General features: G+C 43.3%; 1 protein-coding gene across 1 annotated transcript in view; it reads left to right on the plus strand.

Annotated features, from left to right (window-relative positions):
- Window positions 1–867: 867 nt before the first annotated feature.
- DCHS2 (dachsous cadherin-related 2) overlaps window positions 868–22,234 on the plus strand; it is a 393,558-nt gene continuing 372,191 nt past the window's right edge. Inside the window, exon 1 of the mRNA XM_006884496.1 lies at window positions 868–2,904. Within this exon, the coding sequence (XP_006884558.1) occupies window positions 868–2,904 (2,037 nt within the window). The remainder of the gene's footprint in view (window positions 2,905–22,234) is intronic.

Genomic DNA, 22,234 nt, shown 5'->3' on the forward strand with positions numbered 1-22,234 from the left:
CCCTCTCCGCTCAGCCCAAGCCAAGTATCAGGCCTATTGGAGGTACCCTCCAGGGGACACAAGAGGAAGGGCGGGCTTGGAGGGGCTCCTCTCCTCCCCCGACTTATCCTCAATTTGCAAGCACAAGGCCAGGACTGCGTCTTCCCCAGGGCCTCCCCGCCTTCCAAATCTCCGGCTGGTCCACTACCCCCCCGTGCCCAGCTGCGAATGCGTCCTGCTGCAAAGCCAGCCGCTCTCTCGCAGGTTGGAGTTTGCCCTCTTGTGCGCCGCGTCACCGGGCGGGGAGGGGAGGCGGCAGGATTGGTGGCCGGGGGAGCCTCGCTGTCTTGGCGCCCGGAGACGCCGCGGGGTGCGGTCGCCCCTGGAGCCGCGGACACCGCCACAGCGTGCCCCGCCCCTCCCTCACTCCTCCCCTCCGGCCTCCGGGCGCCCGCGTCAGGCCTCCGGCCCTTACTCCACCCCCTTCCCCCGACCCCATCCTCTCCCAGTGTGCGCGCGCTCTAAAGAATTTCCTCTTTTTAGGGGGAGAAAAAAAAATGCACCTGACTTTACCAGGGGGAAACAACCAGCCGAGCAGAACCAAGAACAGATGTAAAAGGAATAAAAGGAGAGAGAAAAAGATGAGACTTGTTAAAATAATTCCAGGGGCTGCAAAGGTGGCTGTGGTCGTACCCGCAGCGCGAGCTTCCCTCTCTGCGTGAGCTGCAGGCTTGAGGACGTTGTCACCAATTGCAGATACAACCTCGCCAACTCCTGAGCCTGTTGATTTCTTTGCCAAAGTCTTTTCTTCTTTGACACTGAGGAGACTCGTGGATTTTTCTGCCACCCCGTCACAAACTGACAATTTACTCGGAAGCTGGAGGAGCAATGAGTCCTTCGGGGCGGAGGATGGACGATGCGTGTCAGCGGCGGGGGGCTGCCTCCGGGAAGTGCCTTCTGCTCCCAGCGAGCACAGGGTCACCCTGCAGGCGGCTGGGCAGCGGCGGCGGTGCTCCTGGGGCGCAGAGCGCCTGGCTCCGGCTGTTCGTGTACGCGTGCCTGTGGGCTGCCTCGGGCTCATCCGCTCAGGTGTTCAACCTCAGCCTTTCCGTGGATGAGGGGCTCCCCCCGGACACGCTGGTTGGCGACATCCGCGCCGGGCTGCCCTTGGCGCAGCAGCAGGAGGGGGGCGGCTTCTTTCTGTCGGAGGATTCCAGCGACTCCCCGCTGCTGGACGACTTCCACGTGCACCCGGATACCGGCATCATCCGCACCGCGCGGTACCTGGACCGCGAGCGACGCGACCACTACAGCTTCGTGGCCGCCACGCTGCTGGGCGCTGTGGTGCAGGTGGAGATCCGCGTCAACGACGTGAACGACCACTCACCCCGCTTTCCCCGCGACTCCCTGCAGCTCGACGTCTCTGAGCTCAGCCCTCCCGGGACCGCTTTCCGCCTGCCAGGTGCCCACGACCCCGATGCCGGGCTGTTCAGTACACAGGGCTACACCCTGGTGCAGCCCGCCGACCTCGCCGGGGACCCCGCGGGACCATTCTTCCAACTGCGCTACGGTACTGCCGGGCCACCGCCGCCTCCGCGAATGGGCTCCTCTTCGTCCCTGGAGCCCCTGGACCTGGTGCTGCTGCGGCGCTTGGACAGAGAGGAGGCGGCGGCGCACGAGCTGCGGATCGAGGCGTGGGACGGCGGCCACCCTCAGCGCACCGGCAGCCTGCGGGTGGAGCTGCGCGTGCTGGATGAGAACGACAACCCGCCGGTTTTCGAGCAAGCAGAGTACCGCGCTGCCGTGCGCGAGGACGCCCCACTGGGCGCCGAGGTCTGCCACGTGCGCGCCACCGACCGAGACCTGGGGCCCAATGGCCACGTGCGCTACCGGCTCCGCGCGCGCCAAGCGCCCGGGGCAGGTGACGAGCCCCTGGGAGATGCGGCCTACTTCGCGGTGGAGGAGCTGAGCGGCGTGGTGCGGCTGCGCAGGCCGCTGGACCGCGAGGCGCAGGCCTGGCACCAACTGGTGGTCGAGGCCCGGGATGGGGGCGCAGAGCCCGAGGTCGCCACCGTGCGTGTGTCTGTCGCCGTCATGGATGTGAATGACAACCCACCTGCTATTCACCTGCTTTTCCTGACTGAGGGCGGCGCGGCCCGGGTCTCTGAAGGCGCTCCGCTGGGTGACTATGTGGCTCGCGTCTCCGTGTCAGATGCTGATGACGACCTGGGGAAGGAAGAGGACGCCACTGGGGAGCTTGGTGTGGGTCTCAGAGGCGAGAGCATCTCTTTGTCCTTGGAGGGCGGAGAAGGGGCCTTTTCTCTGCTCCCCGGGGGCTCCCCGGGCGTATTTTTTCTTTGCGTCCAGGGGCCCCTGGACAGAGAGAACCGTGACTTATATGCACTGCGGCTGGTGGCCACGGATGCAGGGTCTCCACCTCTGAGCACCGAGGAGATGCTGCTGATCCGGGTCGCTGACCTCAACGACCAGAGGCCGCTCTTCAGTCAGGAGCACTACCAGGCCTCAGTGTCCGAGGCCGCAGTCCCTGGCACTACAGTCTTGTGGGTCAGCGCGTCCGATGCGGACGAGCCTGGCACCGACGGGGCCCGACTGCGCTATGCGTTAATCCAACCGCTGGCTCCCTGTACTCCAGAGACTTTGCCTTCTACGGTGGGGTGCGGGCCCTACTTCACCATCGATCCTGAGAGCGGTGTGATCAGCACTATGCGGATCCTAGACAGAGAGGTCCAGGAGACAGTGGAGCTGAAAGTGGTAGCTCAGGACCTCGGAGAGCCCCCGCTCTCTGCCACCTGCGTAGTGAGCATCACTGTGGATGACGTGAACGACAACGAACCTGTCTTCCGGAAGCAGGTGTACAATACCACCCTTGCAGAACATTCCCCAGTGGGACACTGCTTTCTTCAGGTAAGTACATCATGCAGTGGCACAGCTGGAAAGACTCAAGAAGGCTGGAGAAGTTCTTTGTCCAACGAAGGAAGAGTAAACGCTGCATATGACTACATCCTGAGTCCAAACTAGTGAAGGCTTGACCTAGATCACCGAGATCAGCTATGGCCGGTGGCTGGCTGTGTGGTCACCAAGGTCACAGGTGGTAGAATTAGGATGTTCACTTTTATAGGTATCTGGTCTCCTTCGTGTTGGATATGTGCACCCACGTCAGAGTGAGAAGAACTACCGATGCCAAGTCAAACTGTTTGCAAGCAAATGCCAATGTCATATTTTTGAGCAGCATTATATGACATCCTAGGAAAGGAGAGTGGGCTTGGTGACTAACTTATTACATACTGGGGTCTGACTCGTACAGACTCTCCAGTGGGTTTTCAGAGTCGCAGGGGAGGAGATTGTCCATCTCCCACAGAGCAGCTGGGGGATTTGAACCTCATGCCTTCAGGCTAGTAGCTCAGCCCCTTATCACTAGGCTGCTAGAGATCCCCAAAAGGCACTGGAGGAGATTTTCCATCTTTCTGCCTTTCAGAACTAAACGCATTTGTTTTGCATAATCATTGGAATCTCCTTAAGACTTTTCTGTTGAGTCTTTTTAAGATATCATTAGAGAGGGGTATCATGCTTGGGAAGGTGGAAGGGTAGTAAAAGAGAAGACCATCAGTCAGATGGGCTGACATGGTGACTGCCTCAGTGGACTCAAGTGGGTCGGAGATGGTGATGGTGACACAGGATAGGACAGTGTTTAGAGTCACTGTTCATAGAGTCGCTATGAGTTATGCTCATTTTAATGGTATCTAAGCCTTTTTACATCTTCGTAAGAAACTTAAAGAGATTGATTGAAGACGTCTGTTTATCATTGTTAGTATAAGTTGTGGGCTGAACCTTTTGCAGCCATCGCACCAGTTTGAGATGCAGTTAGGTAAAGCTGGTCCAAGCCACCAGACACTCTGCTCTGCTTTTTGTCTGGATGTGTTGCCGCTGAGAGTTTGAGCTCCACTATCAGAATGTTATGGTTTACTCTTTTCAAATGCCTCCTTCACTTCTTTCTGCTTCTTGTTTTCTCTTTCTTGACTAATATGAGATAACAAACCAGGTTTGTTAGGATTGCTGTAAATAAATAGAAACTGTGGGAGACCTGGTGAGAAAAGCACAGAGGCAGCAGGCTGAGTTGTTTTAAAATCACTGTTGTTTACTTCCTAGTTCTCAGGGAGTTGAGACTTTAACCTTAACACTTATGTCTAAAAACATAATGCTTAGATAAGCACATATTTAGATAGCAAGTGCTAAAAGCTGGTAAACATGGGCTTCATTATTGCTGCAGCTGCTTTGTTAAGTCTTTTGTGTCTTGAATGCTGCTGCTACTACTACCATCTACTACTACTATCTCCAAGCTTCTCTTTCTGGTAGTTTGAATCCACTGGAGCCTCAGGCGAGGAAGGATGAACAACGTCCCATGCAATTTACAGCCTCAGAAACTTTCTGGAGTGTTAGCTATGAGCCATTTCTAACTCCAAAGAGCAATGAAAAGGAGGGTGAGTGTACAGGATGCCTTTCTCCACTGTTTGACTGGTAGCTCTCAGTTGCTCAACTTGATTATTTGCTATCAAGTTGGAAGTGACTCCTAGCTGACCCTCCAGCAGATGTTACCGAGGCTGTAAATGTCACAGGAAGAAGTTGCTTATCTTTCTCCCTCAGAACAGCTAGTGAATTCCAAACCCCTTGCCTTTGGTATGTAGCATGGCTGCTCACCCACTAGGTCCCCTGAGCTAGAGGATTTGAAAGGAGACCTGAAGTTGGCTGTGAATAAGCATGACCGAGAAGAATGAAATACATTTGAATTGTGGTGTTAGCAAAGAGTATTGAATATTGAATATATGGGCTGTCCTGGAGGAAATGAAGCCAGCCAGTTCCTTAGAAATGAGGAGAGTGAAAATTTGTTTCACTTTGGGCATGTCATCAGGAGGGGCCAGTCTCTGAGGAAGGACATCATGCATGGAAAAGTAGAGGGCCAGGGAAGGAGAGGAAGACCCTCAATGAGCTGAACTGATGCAGTGACTAGGCTAATGGGCTTAAGCACAGAGGAGATTGTGAGGATGGTGCAGGGCGGGCAGGGCTTTGTTCTGTTATACTAAGAACGCTGTGAGTCTCAGCCAACTTATGACACTTAACAAGAAGAAGCGCGATGTTTGTTGTTGTTGTTAGGTGCTGTTGAGTTGCCTGAGACTCATAGCAGCCTTATGTACAACAGCTCGAACACTGTCCTATCATGAGCCAATCTCACTGTCTTCAACACACCTGCCCTTCCTGCTTCTGAGCATGATGTCTTCCATGGTCCTTCTGGGCACCATGTCCATCATACGTGAGATGGAGCTTCAAAGTCCTTGTCTCCAGAAAACAAGTTGGTTTCACCCTCTCCAGGACAGACCAGTTTCTTTACTTGGCAGTCCATGCTGTGTACAATACTGTTCTTCAGCACCACAGATCAAAGGCATCAGTTCTTCATCTGTCATCCTTAGTCACTGTCCAGCTTTTTGATACATAGCAAGTAATGGCAAAGACCATGGCTTGGATCAGGTACACCTTAGTCTCTAGACTGACATTTTTGCATTTCAGCACTCTGGAGAAGTCTCTGACAGCTGACTTTACTAAACCAGTTCATCTTTTGATAATCTAGCTGCTAGTTCCATGTATGTTGATTGTGAACCCAGAAAAGCTGAGATTGTTAACCTTAGTTTCTTCTCCATCTGTGTTGGTATTGCCAACTGGCATAGAGGTGAGAATCTTTGTTTTCTTGATGTTGATTTTCAATCTTTATCGACGACTGCAGTCCTTGACTTTCTGCAGCAAATGCTTCATGTCTTTCTTAGTTTGAGCGAGCAAAGTTTTGTCATCTGCATAACTCAAGTTGTTGATGAGTCTACCTCCAATTCTGATAACACGTTCCTCCTTGTAAAGACCAGCCTTCCGAATCATCTGTTCCACATAGATTGAAAAGGTATGGAGACAAGACACATCCCTGATGCACGTTCTGCCTGATTTTGAACCATGTAGTGTTTCCCTGCTCTGTTCTAACAACTGCTTCCTGGTCCAAGTACAGATGTCACAGGAGCATGACCAGGTGTTCTGGGATTCCCATTATTTTCAAGGTTAGCCACAGTTTGTTGTGATCTGCAAACAAAGGACCTGACGTAGTCTATTCTCTGCTTTCGACCAGGATCCATTTGACACTGGCAATGATGTTCCTAGTACCACAGCCTCTTCTAAACCCAGCCCAGCCCATATTTCTGATAGTTCTCTGTTGTTGTATGGTTCTAGTAATTTTGGATAATCTTCAGCAAAATTTTGCTTCTGTGTGATATAAGTGATATAAATTCTACACTCTGTCAGATCATCCTTTTTTGGAATGGGAATAAAAATAGATCTCTTTCTGTCAGCTGGCCAGGTAGCTGTCCTCCAGAAATTTTGGCACAACTTAGTGAACACGTCCAGGGCAGCGTCTGTTTGCTGAAATATGTCAGTTGGTATTCCATCAATTCCCAGGACTTTGGTTTTTTTTGCCAGTTACTTCAGAGCAACTTGAACTTCCTCCATCACCACTGTCTCTTTATCACAGGTGTTTCATGAAATTCTTCTGTGTTGGCCAATTCTTTTGAGTACAGTGACTCTGTGCTCCTTCCGTCTTCTTTTGATGCATCCTGCATCATTCAATATTCTATCCATAGCATCTTTAAGTATTGCAACTCAAAGCTTGAATTTGTTCTTCAGTTTTTCCACCTTAAGAAATGAGAGCAAGTTTGTTCCTTTTGAGTCTCTGGCTCTGGTTCTTTGTACCTTTCGTTATAATACTTTGCTTTGTCTTGCCAAGCTGTTCTTTTAAATCTTCTGTTGATCTCCTCAACTTCCAGATTTCTTCCCTTTGCTTTGGCTATTCAGCACTCTAGTGCAATAGAGTCTCTTCGGACATCCATTTCAGTCTCTTCCTCCACTATCTTTGTAATGACCTTTTGCATTCATCGTGGATGATAAGCTTTTATAATGGTCAAATTTGTAAATATAATTGATGAACATATATGTATCTGTTTTTCAAGCAAAGTTCAATTTGATGAGGAAAGGCTGGTCCTAGTTCGTCCGAAGTAGCTCTGGGAGGACATATAGTGGCTCTGTCAATAACTCATTGGCTGGGGCTCAGCTATGTTCTCAGGAATACCGCATAGGAGACTGGGAAATGTAGAGAAACAGACGGGAATCCAGAACCCCTAGTGCATCATTATATGTTGAACTATGGATTATGTGTCAACTGAAAAGTCATGGGCTTGAATCCACCAATTGCTCCCTGGGGAAAAAGATGTTGCCATTAAGATTTATAGCCTTAGAAATACAATGAAGGATCATGATAGGCTGAAGTCAACTTGAGGATAATAAGTTTGAATTTAAGGACCCAGACTGAAACTTTACAAAGACTTTAAATGTGAGCAGAATTAAAATATCTAACATAGTATAATAATGATTATTATTGTTGTTGTGATGTATCATCCGGTTGGAATCCAGAGTTCCTTATGAGAATATGAATGATTGTTTTGCTATGTACCATCGAGTCTGAAGTGACTCATAACTTACCCTCTAGTTGGTTTTTAGAGGTAGTAAATCTCACAGGAGAAGATTGCCCATCTTTGTTCTGTGGAAGAGCTGGTGGATTTGAACCATATTCCTTTAGATTGGCAGTGCAACTCCTTACCTCTGTGCCATGAAGTAAATAACTGATCGTTTCAGAGAGAGGGTCTGGTAGGTAACCTAGTGGTAAGGAAATGCACTGCCAAATCAAAGGCATAGTATTCAAATCCATCAGCTATGCTATGGAAGAAAGATGGGCTTTCTCCTCCCACGTGAAAATCCACTGGAGGGTAAGCTAAATCAGTTCCAACTTGACATCATCTAACAACAACAGTATCATTTCAAAGGGATGCCATAATTTTGTAGGCGTTTGATTGGACTTTTTAATTCTGTGTTCCTGGCCTGCCCCATTTGGAGAGCCCCATCTTAACAATCAACCCTTTAGGACCGTCTTTCAATTATCTCTGGACAGTTTCATGCATGAGACAGGGAGAGATTTCCACTCCGCAGACATTCACAATTTCCTTCTCCTGTTCTAGTGTCTGGACTAAATGGTTCCCTTTGCCTTTATACCGGTGTCAGAAAGATTCATGTCAACATCTACATAAGACTTCTCCCCTCCATCCCACACTATATGCAATGGTGTGAGCTGCACCTGTCAACTTCAGCAGATTTTAAAACAATCTCAACCAAATTGCATACCTGTTGTTGTTATTGGGCACGTGGCTAGGTGAGAGTCCACTAAATACAATGGTATTAATTTATTGGTTCCTTTAGTGATTAAATAACATTTATTGAGCAAACAGCATGCGATGAATAATTTTTTATTTTTTTAAGAACCTGTTCCTGCTGAAAACTTTTTAGGTACAGGGGAGGCACCAGTGAGCAAGGCCTCCATGCTAACAGCTTACTGCAGTCACTTCCCTGCTAACATTTGTGAATGTCATACTGTTGGGTCGATCAGCTGACCACTCCCTATCCTCCTTATAATTTGTCTCTTTCCTCCTCCTCCCACCACTGTACTCAATTCTGTGAGAAAGTATCCATCTCTTTTATTGTCAAATCTCTTTGTCTTTCTCTTTGTCTTAATTGCCCTCATTTTTTTCTGACTTATTTTGTCCTGTTGCCCGCTTTCTCCTCTATGTATTGTTTCCACTGTCTTTTGTCCTTTTACTGTCTCTCTCTAACCAATTTCTTCTTTACTCTTGTGCCAGTTTACTCAGTATGGTAGAAGCATTTTCAAATGGTCTTCCTTATTGTCTTCTTACAGTACTTGCCAGAATTTCAGCTTCTCCCCAACCCCCATCTTTAGTCAACCTCTCTTTTATATTTCAGATTAACGTTTATTTCTATGCCTAATATTTCTCAAACTAAACTAATTTCCCTTCTCTCTGTTTTTTTTATCCCATCATTAATTGATTCCTTTTTATAACTTTTATATTTTTGTGAATGTCTCCTTTCCATAGGTATGCCTCTGCATTTGATTCATGTCTCTGTTTTTCTGTTTGCATGGTTGAAAATGCCAAGCAAGGGTAAACAGAAAGGCCTTGTGTCATATCAGTCAGTTGGATAAGAAGCAGGTCTTGAGATGTCAAACAGAAAGCAGGAGACTTGGCTACCTGTTCACTCTCTTTATTCTTTACTTTTGAACTGTGAGAAACTGTGTGACTTTGAGCAGAGCACCGTGCTTCAGTTCCCATAACTGTAAAAGAAAAAAAAAACACAACCAGTGTCAACTCAATATGTTGGCTATGTAAATAATTAATGAATATATGCTTGCTTAGAACAATACTTGATTAATTGTAAGTGGTTTAATGCAAGTTATTTATTATTACATACTAGTAACTATGTCTTCTGGAAATGATAAAGGAACTACTTAGCTCAATACAGAGAAGACTGAGGGGAAATTGATTTCAAATAAAGATTTCCCTGCCCTGGAAGATATTTAAACAATGCATGACATTTTAGTTAGATGTGTATCTTTTGACAGTGAAAATGGAAATATGTTTTACTTCATATTGGAAGTATGTAACTTTTCCTCTTAGGAACTTACAGAATCCCATCTGTCTTGAGGGGTGTTTATATGATTTCTCACAATGATTCCTTGGGAAAAATAACAGCACTGGGAAGGTCCTTAGAGTGACTGGGTAGTGGAAAATGAATTGAGGTAGACGCCTCAGCCTGGCAGGCCCATGTGTCCTACTCCTGATCCCTTCTTAACTATTCTGTGCTTGCTTCCTTTCCCTTTCTTACATTTGTCAGTTATTACTCTCCAGGATGTTTTATTGAAGAAGTGTGAAATACCAGAGCATTGGATGTAAGAGTCACAAAACCAGGGTTCCAATTCTGACTCCAATATTTACTTTCTATGCTAATATTTCTGAGCCCCAGCTCCCTCTCCATAAAATGAAATCATTCAGTGCAATACAACATTGTTGTCAGGATTGGAGATAACCAATACTATTGTCATAAAAATGGAGGTTGTTGCTTGGATCCACAATCAACACTCTTGGCACCAGTAGTCAGGAAATCAAAAGATGAGTTCCTTTAGGAAAGCCTACTGCCCAGGACCTCTCCAGAATGCTAAAGAGCAATGATGTCAGTCTAGAGACCAAGTATTCCTGATACAGGCTATGGCCTTCTCAATTATTTCCTATGCATTTGAGAGCTGGACAGTGACTAAGGATGACAGAAGAAGAACTGATGTCTTTGAGTTGTATTGCTGGAGAAGAGTATCTAACATGCGATGGATTGCCAAGAGACTAAACACGTTTGTCCTGGAATGGATGAAGCCAGGTTGCTCCTTGGAGGCAAATATTTTGAAACTCTGTCTCATATACTTTGGGCATGTTTCCAGGAAGGACCAGTCCTTGGAGAAGGACATCATGTTTGGAAGGGATGGTGCAGGAGACTAGGACCTTGGATGAGATGGATTGATAGAATGACTGTGGCAGTGGGGGCAGGTGTATCAAAGTCAAGTGAGATTGGCTTAAGATAGGGCAGGGTTCAGAGCTATTGTTTGGAGAGTGCCTTATGAGACATAATTGATTTGATAGCACATAACAATGACAGCATTGCCTGATCTTAGCTGAAAGGCCGAGACCTGGACAATGAATAAGGATGATGGAAAACAAATTGATACCTTTGAACTGTGAAATTGGAGGTTACTAAATATCCTATGGACTACCAAAAGAACAGATATATCTTGGAGAAGTGGAGAAGGTGCAGCCAGAGTGCTCCTTGGAGGAAAAGATGGTAAAGCTTTGTCTCACATATTTTGGGCATGTTGCTAGGAGAGGTTATTCCTTGGAGAGGGTCATCATACTTGGAAAGTTTGGCAAAGTAGAGGAAGACCCTCAACCAGGTGAACTGACACAGTGACTACAGCATTGGTCTTGAGTGTGTCAGAGATTGTGAGGATAGCACAGGATAGGACAAAATTCAGATCTGTTGCTCATACTGTAGCTATTTGTGGTACTTATCTCAACAGCACCTAACAACAAGAACATTGTCATAGAAAGTGGTGTCTAAGAGTTGAGATTCTTATAGGTGGGAAAGGCCACTTTGCAGTGACCAAAGTTTCACTAGATGGTGACCTTCTGTTGTGATGTATATGTATTCATTTCAGCCTATTTTGAGTGCATTCCATTGTAGCAGCATGTTTGGGAGGGTGGGCTGTTTTTTTTTTTTGTGAGGGTATAAAAATTTATAATGCATTTCTAGGCATGACCAACTCTAAAAGACAGTCACTTAGGGTGAATTTATGAAAGTGAAGTTTCCTTTCTCTGAGGACTGAACTCTTGACAATAAATTAATTTTATTAATAATTAAATGTCAGACTCTACTAATGGGCTCCTCACCTCTTAAATTATAAATGAAAAGTGAACAACTGTTGAAATAATTTATAATTTCATAGCCCATTAGGGAAATTATGCTAGATCATTCTTACAAATCCTAGGTTATGTCTTAACATTTTTCTGAATTAAAATCTTTGTGTATTGCAGAACAGATAGGTCAGGAGAATATGATAATAAATGTGGATTAATTAAAATCTATTTAGGGTTACATGCAGAACAGATCATTCAGAAAGCAGGGCTTTATGAGGAGAAATGTGGCCTCAGAATTAGAGGAAGACTTATCAACAACCTACGTTATGCAGATGACACAACCTTGGTTGCTGAAACTGAGGCAGACCTGAAGCATTTGCTGCAGAAGTATTTCAAGGAGTGCAGTCTTTAATATGGATTGAAGTTCAGCATCAAGAAGACAAAGATTCTCACCACTGGGCCAATTGGCAGAACTATGATGGATGAAGAAGAGATTGAGGTTGTTAACAGTCATAACGTGCTTGGCTCCACAATCAATACTCTTGGCACCAGAAGTCAGGAAATCAAAAGACAAATTGTATTAGGTAAATCTGCTGTCAGGGACCTTTCCAGAGTACTGAGAAGTAGCACTGCCAGTCTAGAGACTAAGGTGCGCCTGAACCAGTCCATGGTCTTCACAATTACTTGCTATTCATCAGAGAGCTGGATAATGACTAAGCATGTTAGAAGAAAACTTGATGTCTTTGAGTTGTGGTGCTGGAGGAGAGTCTTGAACATACCATGGACTGACAAGAAAACAAATAGGTCTGTCTTGTAGAAGGTAAAACCAAGTTTCTCCTAGGAGGTTAGGATTTTAAAGCTCCTTCTCACATACTTTGAGCTTGTGGCCAGGAGGGGTCAGTCTTTGGAGAAGGACATCATGCTTGGAAGGGTAGAGGGATAGCTCAGGAGAGGAAGATCCCGGATGGGATGGATTGATACAGTGACTAGGGCAATAGGGGTAGGTGTGTTGGATTCAGTGAGACTGGCTCAGGACAGAGATATTGTACATAGGGTCTCTATGAGTCACAGGCAACTTGATGGCACATAACAACAACAAGGGTTACAAGACAATCCAGTAGTGGGTGATATGAATTGAAATAGTTACAGTGTGTATGGCTCCTAGAGTGAAGTACTGGAGGATAGTTTTGAAGACATATTATTGTTGTTGTTCTTAGATGCCGTCGAGTACGCCTCATAGCTAACCCATGAACAAAAGATCTGAACCCAGTCCTATCCTGCGCCATCCTCACACTTCCTGACATTCAGGTGCCCATTTCAGCAGTCATGGTGTTAATCCACCTGGTTGAGGGTCTTCCTTTCCTTTGCCGACCCTCCACCTTTCCCAGCATGGTGTCCTTCTCCAAGAAATAGCCCCTCCTGCGAATATGCCCAAAGTATGTGAGGTGAAGTCTCATCATTCTTGCCTCCAAAGCATTCTGGCTGTACCCTTTCTAAAACATTTTTTTTTGTTGTTCTGTTGGCTGTCCACGGGATGGTCAGTGCTCTTCTCCAACACCACAGCTTAAAGGCATCAATTATTTTCCTGTCATCTTTATTCATTGTATAGCTCTCAAATGCATAGCAAGTAATCAGAAAGCCTGTGGCTTGAATCAGACACACCTTAGTCCTCAAACTGATGTCACTACTCCTCAATAATTTGCAGTGGTCCCAAACTACAGAGTTTTCCAGTGCAATGCATCCCCTTATTTCCTGATTGCTGGTACCAAGGATGTTAATTGTGGATCCAAGCAAGATGAAGCCAACAGCCGTTTCAATCTCTTTTCCATTCATCATGACACTGCCTATTGACGCAGTGGTAAGAATCTTTGTTTTCTTGACACTGAGAAGCAATCCATACCAAAGGCTGCATTCCCTGACCTTCTATGACAAGGGCATCAAGTCCTCTTCAGTTTCAGCAAGCAAGGTTGTGTCATCTGCATAATTCAGGTTATTGATGAGTCTCCCTCCAGTCCTGATGCCACACTTTTCTTCACAGAGTTCAGCTATCAGTATCATGGATATAACATGCAAACAAGATACTGTTGAAGATCATTAAAAAATGGTTAGAACAGTACATAGACAGGCATCTGCCAGAATTTCAAGCAGGATTTAGAAGATGTCGTGGCACTAAGGTTATCATTGCTGATGTCAGATGGATCCTGGCTGAAAGTAAGGAATACCAGAAGAATGTCTATTTGTGCTTTATTGACTATGTAAAGGCGTCTGATTGTGTGGATCATGACAAGCTGTGGCTGACACTGAGAAGAATGGGAATTCGAGAACACTTGACTGTGCTCATGCAGAACCTATACCTGGACCAGGCGGCTGTTGTGTGAAAGAGCAAGGGAGCACTGCATGGTTTGGGATTGAGAAGGGAGTGCAGCAGGCTTGTATTCTCTCGTCATACCTATTTCATCTGTATCTGTATTATTTGAAGACATAGGTCAGGAATAAAAAACTTGCAGTATTTTTCTAAAATCTCTTACCTTTATCTAGAAGCACATAGGAGCTACAGTTGGTTTTCAACAGTCACTGATATATATAAATTAATATTTTTTAGGGATACTTGTCTGTAATTAATGAAGAGGGAACTCTGCTGGCATAGTTTGTAGGGAGTTGCACTATTAACCCAAAGGTAGTGCCTCTGGTGGTTTGACACCATCAGCTGCTCTTCCAAAGAAAAATGAACGGTCTCTTCCTATGCGAGTTACAGCTTCACGACACCCACCGAAGGGTCACCTCTGAGTTGGTTCTGACTCGGTGGCAGTGACTTTTAATTAATAAAAAGAGAATAGAGGAATAGGAAAACCCATCAGGAAAGAAGGCTGAATAATACGAGGGAAATAAGGGAAATGATAAGGAGGCCCGATGGCACCATGATAAAGTGCTTGACTGCTAACAGAAACCAACAGCTACTCCCTGAGAGAAAAGACCAGATGATAAAGTCCCATAAAGATTTCAGCTGAAAAGATGCTAGGGGACAGTTCTACTCTGTCCCATAAAGTTGTAGTGAGTCATGGTTGACTTGACAACACACAGTCACATAAACGAAATGATAGTGTAATGGAAAGCATTATCATCAGATGCATCGTAAGGGATGATTTGGTATAACTTCAATAAAGTGTGAGGGGAGAAGTGGTAGAAGAAGTGGAAACTTGTTTTCACCTGCTCCAAGATACACTTATTTATTTTCTTGGCGGTCCATGGTATGTTCAAGAGTCTTCTCCAGCACCACAACTCAACTGAATACTTTTAAATAATCTTGTTACTTTTACCTTTTTACTCAATGATGTTTTTGTGTATGGCCTAGTGGTAAGAAACTTCACTGCATACCAAAGGCATACAGTACAGATCCACCAGTACAGATCCGTAGTAGAAAGATGGACAGTCTCTTCCCATGTGATTAACTACCCCTTAAACCCTGACGGAGCGTCAGCTATGAGTCTATTCCTATTCAATGGCACATAACAACAATAACATCATGTGTGTAGGAAGGACATGACGTCTTTTTAACAAATCTATTCTGAGTTTCCTTTAAAAGAATCTAGGCTGTTAACTTCATTACAGATTTTATTGTTTTCCTATAAACATGTATGTCTCAGATAGCCTAATGATGAAGTGTGTGGAAGCGCTTTGGGTGGAGAGAAGTGGAAGAGGTTTGCTAGTTGTCATTATTTCCTGGTGTCCAGGGAGAGTAACTGAGTGAATCAAAGATTGTACGGTGGAACCAGACAGAACTGAGTCTCAATTTCAATTGTGCCTTGAAGTTGCTTAGCTGCCAGTGAATTCCTTTTAAGATTCAGTTTTATCATCAATAAGATAGTCTGCTGTTAGGGACCTCTCCAAAGTCCTGAAGAGCAATGGTGTCTCTCTGGAGACTAAGGTGCATCTGATACAGGCCACGGTCTTTGCAATCACTTGTTATGCGTCAGAGTTGGACAGGGACTAGGGAGGATAGAAGGAGAATTGATGCCTTTGAGCTGTGGTGCTGGAGAAGAGTATTGAATGTACCATGGACTGTCAAGAAAACAAACAGATTCAACCTGAAGAGGCTTAAACCAGGCTGCTCCTTGGAGGCAAGGATTCTGAGGCTTCGTCTGACATACTTTGGACATGTTATAAGGAGGGACCGGTCCTTGGAGAGGGACATCATGCTTGGTAGGGTGGAGGGACAGCACAGGAGGGGAAGGCCCTCTATGAGGTGGATTAATTCAGTGACTGGGATAATCGGGGTGGGTGTATCTGAGACAGTGTGATTGGCACAGGACAGAGCAGAGTTTAGGTCTGTTGTACATAGCGTCACTATGAGGTGCAAGAGACTCGGCGGCACCTAACAACAACACAAGATAAACTCACGAACTGCTGTGGTACTTAAATGAGAGGACATATGCATAGAGTTGTTGTTATGTGCTATCGAGTCAGCTGCGACTCACAGCGACCCTGTGAACTATGGATCTGAACTTCTCCCTGTCTTGTGTCATTCTCATCATCTGCTTTATCCTTGAGCTCGTTGTTAGCAGTCTCTGTGTCAATCCTTCTTGTTCAGGATGTTCTTCTCTTATGTTGACTCTCCACCTTTCCAAGCATGATGTTCTTTTTCAGTGCTGCCTGACCAGTGGTAAATTCCCAGGATTGTCTACCACAAGTGTACCTTCTCTTGAACATTGGTTAGACTGAAGAGACAAACAAAAAGAGTGAAAGAAACTTACATTGGCCATATCTTTGAAAAAACTCAGTGGCCAGTATCTTGGTCAGGATTCTCTAGAAAAACTGACCAACATTGAATAAGATGAGAGATAGATTTTATTTTTTTTTACTGATGAGGTTGGCTAGCAGAATTGTGGGCTGGCAGGTTCAAAGTCCGTAGGTCAGTTGCCATGAGGAGTGTAGAGTAGAAAATGAATTCTGTTGAAATACCTATTTTTAGTCTGGAAACAGACCACATTTTAATGAAATTTTCAAATGATAGATTGCTTGCATTATGGAAAATGATTGTATTACATTATGCAAAATGATTACATTACATTGTGGAATAGCACCTAATAAAGTGTTTGGCCCAACCTCTGGGAATCAGAGTCTCACCAAATTAACACATGAAAGTAGCATCACAATTAGTCATGCTAAATGACCAAAAATATGGCCTTGAATTTCTGTTGTCACTTCAAGAAACTGCACTCTTTTAATTACTAGTGCTAAGAAGCAGCATTGTCATTCCAAAGGCACGCAGTTTGAACTCATCAACTTTTCCATGAGAGAAGGTGGGCCGTCTCCTCCCCTGAGATTTGCTGCTTCCGAAAACCCACTGGAGGGTCAACTATGAGTCAGTTCAGACTGGAAAACACACAACTACTTCAGTCCCGAGGTACATCTGCTTGCTACCTAAAACAACAAGATAGGAACTGTGTAAGTCTTAAATATCCATTAGCCCTCTTGACTTAAAGCATAGGCTGAAGCAGACACACTGTATTCTGTTCTCTGATACTCTTTCAAGTGTCATCTCTGATCATCCTTGCTAACGCATCCCCCTGGTTTCCTTTACCCTGAGGCTCTTTTCTGCATTCTAGAAGGCAATGACATTTCTTAAGAAAGCAACATCACCAGACTTTGTCTTAATCATGCTGCTTTTCTGAGATGAAAGTGATCGAAGTACAGGATAAAAACTTTGACTTCCTAAGATGATGGCTGCCTGTGTGTTCTTCACTTTGTTATTGATAATCTTGAGAGTTTCCCCCCCCTGTATAATCAAGGAAATTATTGTTTATGCTAGCTTTAAGAAAATTAGAGCATATGTTTTATATTTTGAGTGACTGGAATCGTTTTTAATTATTGAATCTTTGCTTTGAAGACATTGTTGGTTTATTTTATTCCAAATCTTCAGACAAGAAAAAGCCATCCATTCAGTGTTTTGGGGGACTGCATCATGGCAAAAAATAAAGTAAAACGTAGTTTAACTTTTGTTTTCACAAGTATAACAAATAAAGAAGACAATAGACATTTGAAGCAATTTCTGATCAGTTTGATTAAAGATGACAGTTATATTAAACACCTGGTGTTTAATATAAGATACTTTGTCCTTCAGTTTAAAATAGCTTAAATAAATATTCTTCTAAAAGAATTTATAATCTTCATTTAAATGAACTGTGTAGAATTAGCTCTTTCTGTAGAAATGTTTTTGAAGAGCTTAAATATTTATTTCTAGCCTTACTCTAAATGGATTATGAGCTCTTTTTTGGTCAGAAGCTTCTCCTGTTGTATGTCCCTTTTAGTTTTCCACATTTGGAAACACAGAGGAAGTTATTGTTTACATAGAACTTGATTTGTCTAGATTTTAAGAACCAAGTCAGGAGGCAAAAGCGTAATCTCAAACTTGTGCTCTGTTTACCCTCTTTTGAAGTGTAGATTATTTTTAAAACGAAACTGTTAAAAATATGTAATACAAAAGCTCCGCTGGTTCCCTTCTCCATAAACAAGAACACAGTATTTCAGAGCTGGCAGATGTTTTACTTCCTGGACTCATCTTACAAGCACTTTTATATGGTATTTTTCTTGTGTAGAATCTAATTTTCATGCTTACTTCTGTTCCACTTCTATTCCCTCCATCAGTTGTCTGTGTAAGGAAGAGAGGTGACAGGAAGGGCAATTTAAAAATTAATGTTTGATAGCTGGTAATTTATTTTCTTTGCACTAAAAATATAGATTAATTGTGTATATTGTAACATACCTTGAAAGGCCATAAATTAAATTTAATATGATTACCTCTAGTCTTGAATATTAATACACTTTAAAAGGAAGATGCTTTCTTTATACAAGTAAAGTATTACGTTTTGTGGTGAATACGGAACAGCTTAAGGACTTGGTGGTATGATGTGTAACATCAGACTGCTAAACGAAAAGTCAGTACTTTGAAGTGACCAGCTGTTCCAAGAGAGAAAGATGAGCAGTTACAGCCTTGGAATCCAAGTGGAAGGCTGCTACAGGTCAGACCAACTTGATAGCAGTGGTTTGGTTTTAGAAGAGGTTAGTTGTGCTGCTGTGCATCTGAAAGTTGGACAGTGAATAAGGATGACAGGGAAAGAATTGACGCCGTTGAGCTGCGGTGTTGAAGAACATCCTTTGGACAGCCAAGAGGATGAACAGATATGTCTTGGAGAGGGTGCAGCTGGAGTGCTCTTTGGAGGCAAGAATGATGAGACTTTGCCTCACATACTTTGGTCATGTTGCTACAAAGTGGTATTCCTTGGAGACGAACATGATGCTGGGAAGGGTGGAGGGTCGGCGAAGGTGGATTGACATGGTGACTGCTGCAAATGGGCTCTTATGTGTCAGAAAGTGAGAGGATGGCACAGGATAGAAAAGATCTTTTGCTCACAGGGTTGATATGAGTTGTTCTCGATTCGACAGCACCTAACAACACCAATAACAACAACTAATCTAAATTCACAACATCTTAAGGCTATTTAATTATAATTTCTCCAAATCTCTAAATACATTTTAAGATATGAAGTATGATGACTAGTATGTGTGTAATTTGTGAAGAGGTCTTAGCTCTGCTTTGTTTTTTTAATTTATTTTCAACTTGTTTGTCCTGCTACATTCTTTACTATTCCCCTCTAAGACTCCAAATACAGCTAGATACACTGGAACATTTGATGTGAGGTCCTGCATCTCCATTCATTCTTGTATCCATTGCTTCTCCTGCCTCAGAATCTGCTTCATATTTTATTGTATTGTCAAATTTAGGGTTTCTATTCTTTGTCATCTCCGTCATACCATTAAGCCCACCTAGTAAGTCTTAATTTTTTTACCAAATACTACATTCTTTTTGTTTATAAAATTTTCATTTTGTTCTATTTTGTAGCTTCTTTTCTCCACTGATTTCCCCCCCCCTTCTTCTCTACATTGCTTCACATAGTTATAATAGTTGTCTGGAAGTTTCCCTTTGCAAATGTCTATATCTCTGTCATCCTGGGATTGACCTTTTTAATTTTTTTCTTCTTAAAAATATATTACGTTTTAAAAAATAGATTACATTTTCCTGACTATTCATGTATTAATTTTTTCCCTTTATTCTGATAGAGTGGTGGTTGTGCTGTGGAGATTCTGGGTTTTGTTATACTCTTCTCGACAGTGGGAATGTTTTTGTTTTATCAGACAACTTGATTTTGTTTCAATTCCAAACTCTGACTCTTGTGAACTGATGTAGGTCTTGTTTTAGTTGTGTTTTTGCTTAACTAGATTATTTGTAGATGTAATTCAGGAGCCAGAGATTTGAACAGCTTGTTTAAAGCCTGTGACCTCTCTTCCTTTCTTAGATTCTATCCTCGCTTTATGGCACTTGTAGTTTCCTGGAACTCCGACAAGGCTGTGTGTTCAAGTTCTTCTGTGCCTTTCCAACTAAAAAAAAAGTTAAGAATTTATTCTTTCTTCATGGTGTTATGACTAAGGATGGCCTTTAGCCTGAAACATTCACATTTTTACCCTGTCATGGATATTTGCCTGATGTTACTCCCTTTCAAGGGCCTTCTGGTGCTTCATTGTGCATGTTATTCTGAGTTGATAATTAGTATGAACAAGAGAATAGGTATCGGTAGGAGCCAGTCTGGATACAGAACTCTGGATTTCCCCCCATTTTTTAAATGTCTGATAACTTAAATGAGATTCAAATGATTAAATGTTAATTGTAAAACGTTTTTTAAAATGAAGCCTATAGAATTTTACTCTATTTTCAATTTGCAGTTGTTCATTGCTACAGAGTTGGAACTGACTCACAGCTGACACTTCAGTGGTTTTCAGAGGCTGTAAATTTCATGGGAAGAAATGACCTTTCTTTCTCCTGTGTAGCAATTGGATTTGAACTGCCTGCCTTTGGTTTGACAGTGCAACCCCTTACCCACTAAACCACCAGAACTCCCTTTATTTATGATAATAAAAACCCATTGCCATCAAGTCAGAGACGATTCATAACAGACCCTTTGGCAAGTTTTTGGAAGCTGCAAAGCACATAAAAGGAAATTGCCCTTCATTTTCCCTCAGAGCACTTGGTGGCTTCAAACTTCCTGCCTTGGATTTAGTAGCACAACTCCTTACTCACTCGGCCACTGAGCTTCCTGCCTGTCAACTTCCTGCCAACCAGAACTCTGGCGGCTTAGTCAGTAGGGAGATAAATTTACAACCTCAAGGCAAGCAGTTTGAATCCACTAACTACTTCAAGGGAAGAAGATACAACAGTTTCCTCACATGCAATTTATGGTTTCTGGAAGGCCAGCAATGACTTGGTTTCAATTGCAGGCTACAAGTACATATATATGTATGTATGCATATAGACAGTGGTTGAATGGCAGCTAATGTATATAGCTGGGAATAGTCTTTTGGTTAACTAGTAGTAAGTGGGAAAAATGTAAGACTAGTTAAGTAATTTAGGTTTTGTTAGGCTTAACAAATAATTTCCTGTTGTCATAACTCAAGCATCTTAGTGACAAGTGGTCATTCTTCACATGAAAGTAGATGTCGAAATCAGCTTCATGAATTAGCAGGTAGCATTTTTCACTTGTAAATCCAAGTTCATATTTGAGTTTGGCTGAGACATAGCAAAAGTAATTTTGTTGTAGTCCACTGGAGAAAATTCATACCTTAACAAGTCCTGGCCAATTGCAAAAAGAATTGTTATAAATAATTAAGATGGCATGTATAATAAACTTCTGTCAAAGTAGAAGTTTATTTTTGAGCGTGCTGTCTTTCTCTGTGTATCTAACCTCTAAAGCTGAAATATTTTATAGTTATCTCCCTGAACACTTTCCACTCTTTACAAAATTACAAAACACAGCCAGAAATGTACAGTCTGGAGAGGATAAAATTGATAAATGGAACCTTCTAAAGATTAAATTCTTGTGTGCATCAAAACTATTTTCCAAAAGGTGAAAAGAAAACCTACTGATTGGGGAAAAAAAACATTTGGCAATGCTATTTCAGACAAGGGTCTCATTTAAAAATGTTTACAGAGTCCTACAGGGCCACCACAACAAAAGACTGATAACTCAATTACAAAATGGGCAAAAGACATGGAAAGAATTTTCATGGAGGAAGATATTCAGATGACCCACAGACACATGAAGAAATGGTCCAAATCACTGGCAATAAGAGAGATGCAAATCAAAACCACAATGAGATACCATTTCGCCCCAGTAGCAGTGGCAAAATTTAATAGGATAGCAAGTAATAAGTGTTGGAGAGGTGAGATAGGAACTCTCATACAGTGTTGGTGGGATTAAAAATGGTAAAACCACTCTGGAAGACAGTTTGGCTTTCCTCAAAAAGCTGAATATAGAAATTTCCTAAGACCCAGATATTCCACTGCCTGGAATATACCCTGAGAAAGTGAGAACTGAGACACAAATGGAGGTTTTTCCACCAATGTTCATAGCCGCATTATTCATCATCGCAAGAACATGAAAACAGCCCAAATTTCTAATCACAATCAAATGGGTCGAGAAACTGTGGTACATTTGCATGATGTAATACTATGCAGCATACAGGAACAATGATTTTGTAAATCACTACCTAACTTGGGAGGGTCTGGAGAGCATTATGCTAAGTGAACTTTATCTCATAAGGATGAATACTGTATAAGACCATTATTGTAGAAATAGAAAGATAACTAGTGAAGCGTGTATGAGGATCCCGTGGAGAGAGAGTGGGAGTAGAGGGGTGAGGGTGGGTGAGGGTGGATTTGGGGTGTGTGTGTGTTAATCTTAGGGTCACACAATTTGATGAATGGAGGGAGAGGTGAGTAAAGGAAATGGGAAAGATCC

Source organism: Elephantulus edwardii, unplaced genomic scaffold (assembly GCF_000299155.1).
Source record: "Elephantulus edwardii isolate Elephantulus edwardi_28Jun2011 unplaced genomic scaffold, EleEdw1.0 scaffold00034, whole genome shotgun sequence".
NCBI lineage: Eukaryota > Metazoa > Chordata > Mammalia > Macroscelidea > Macroscelididae > Elephantulus > Elephantulus edwardii.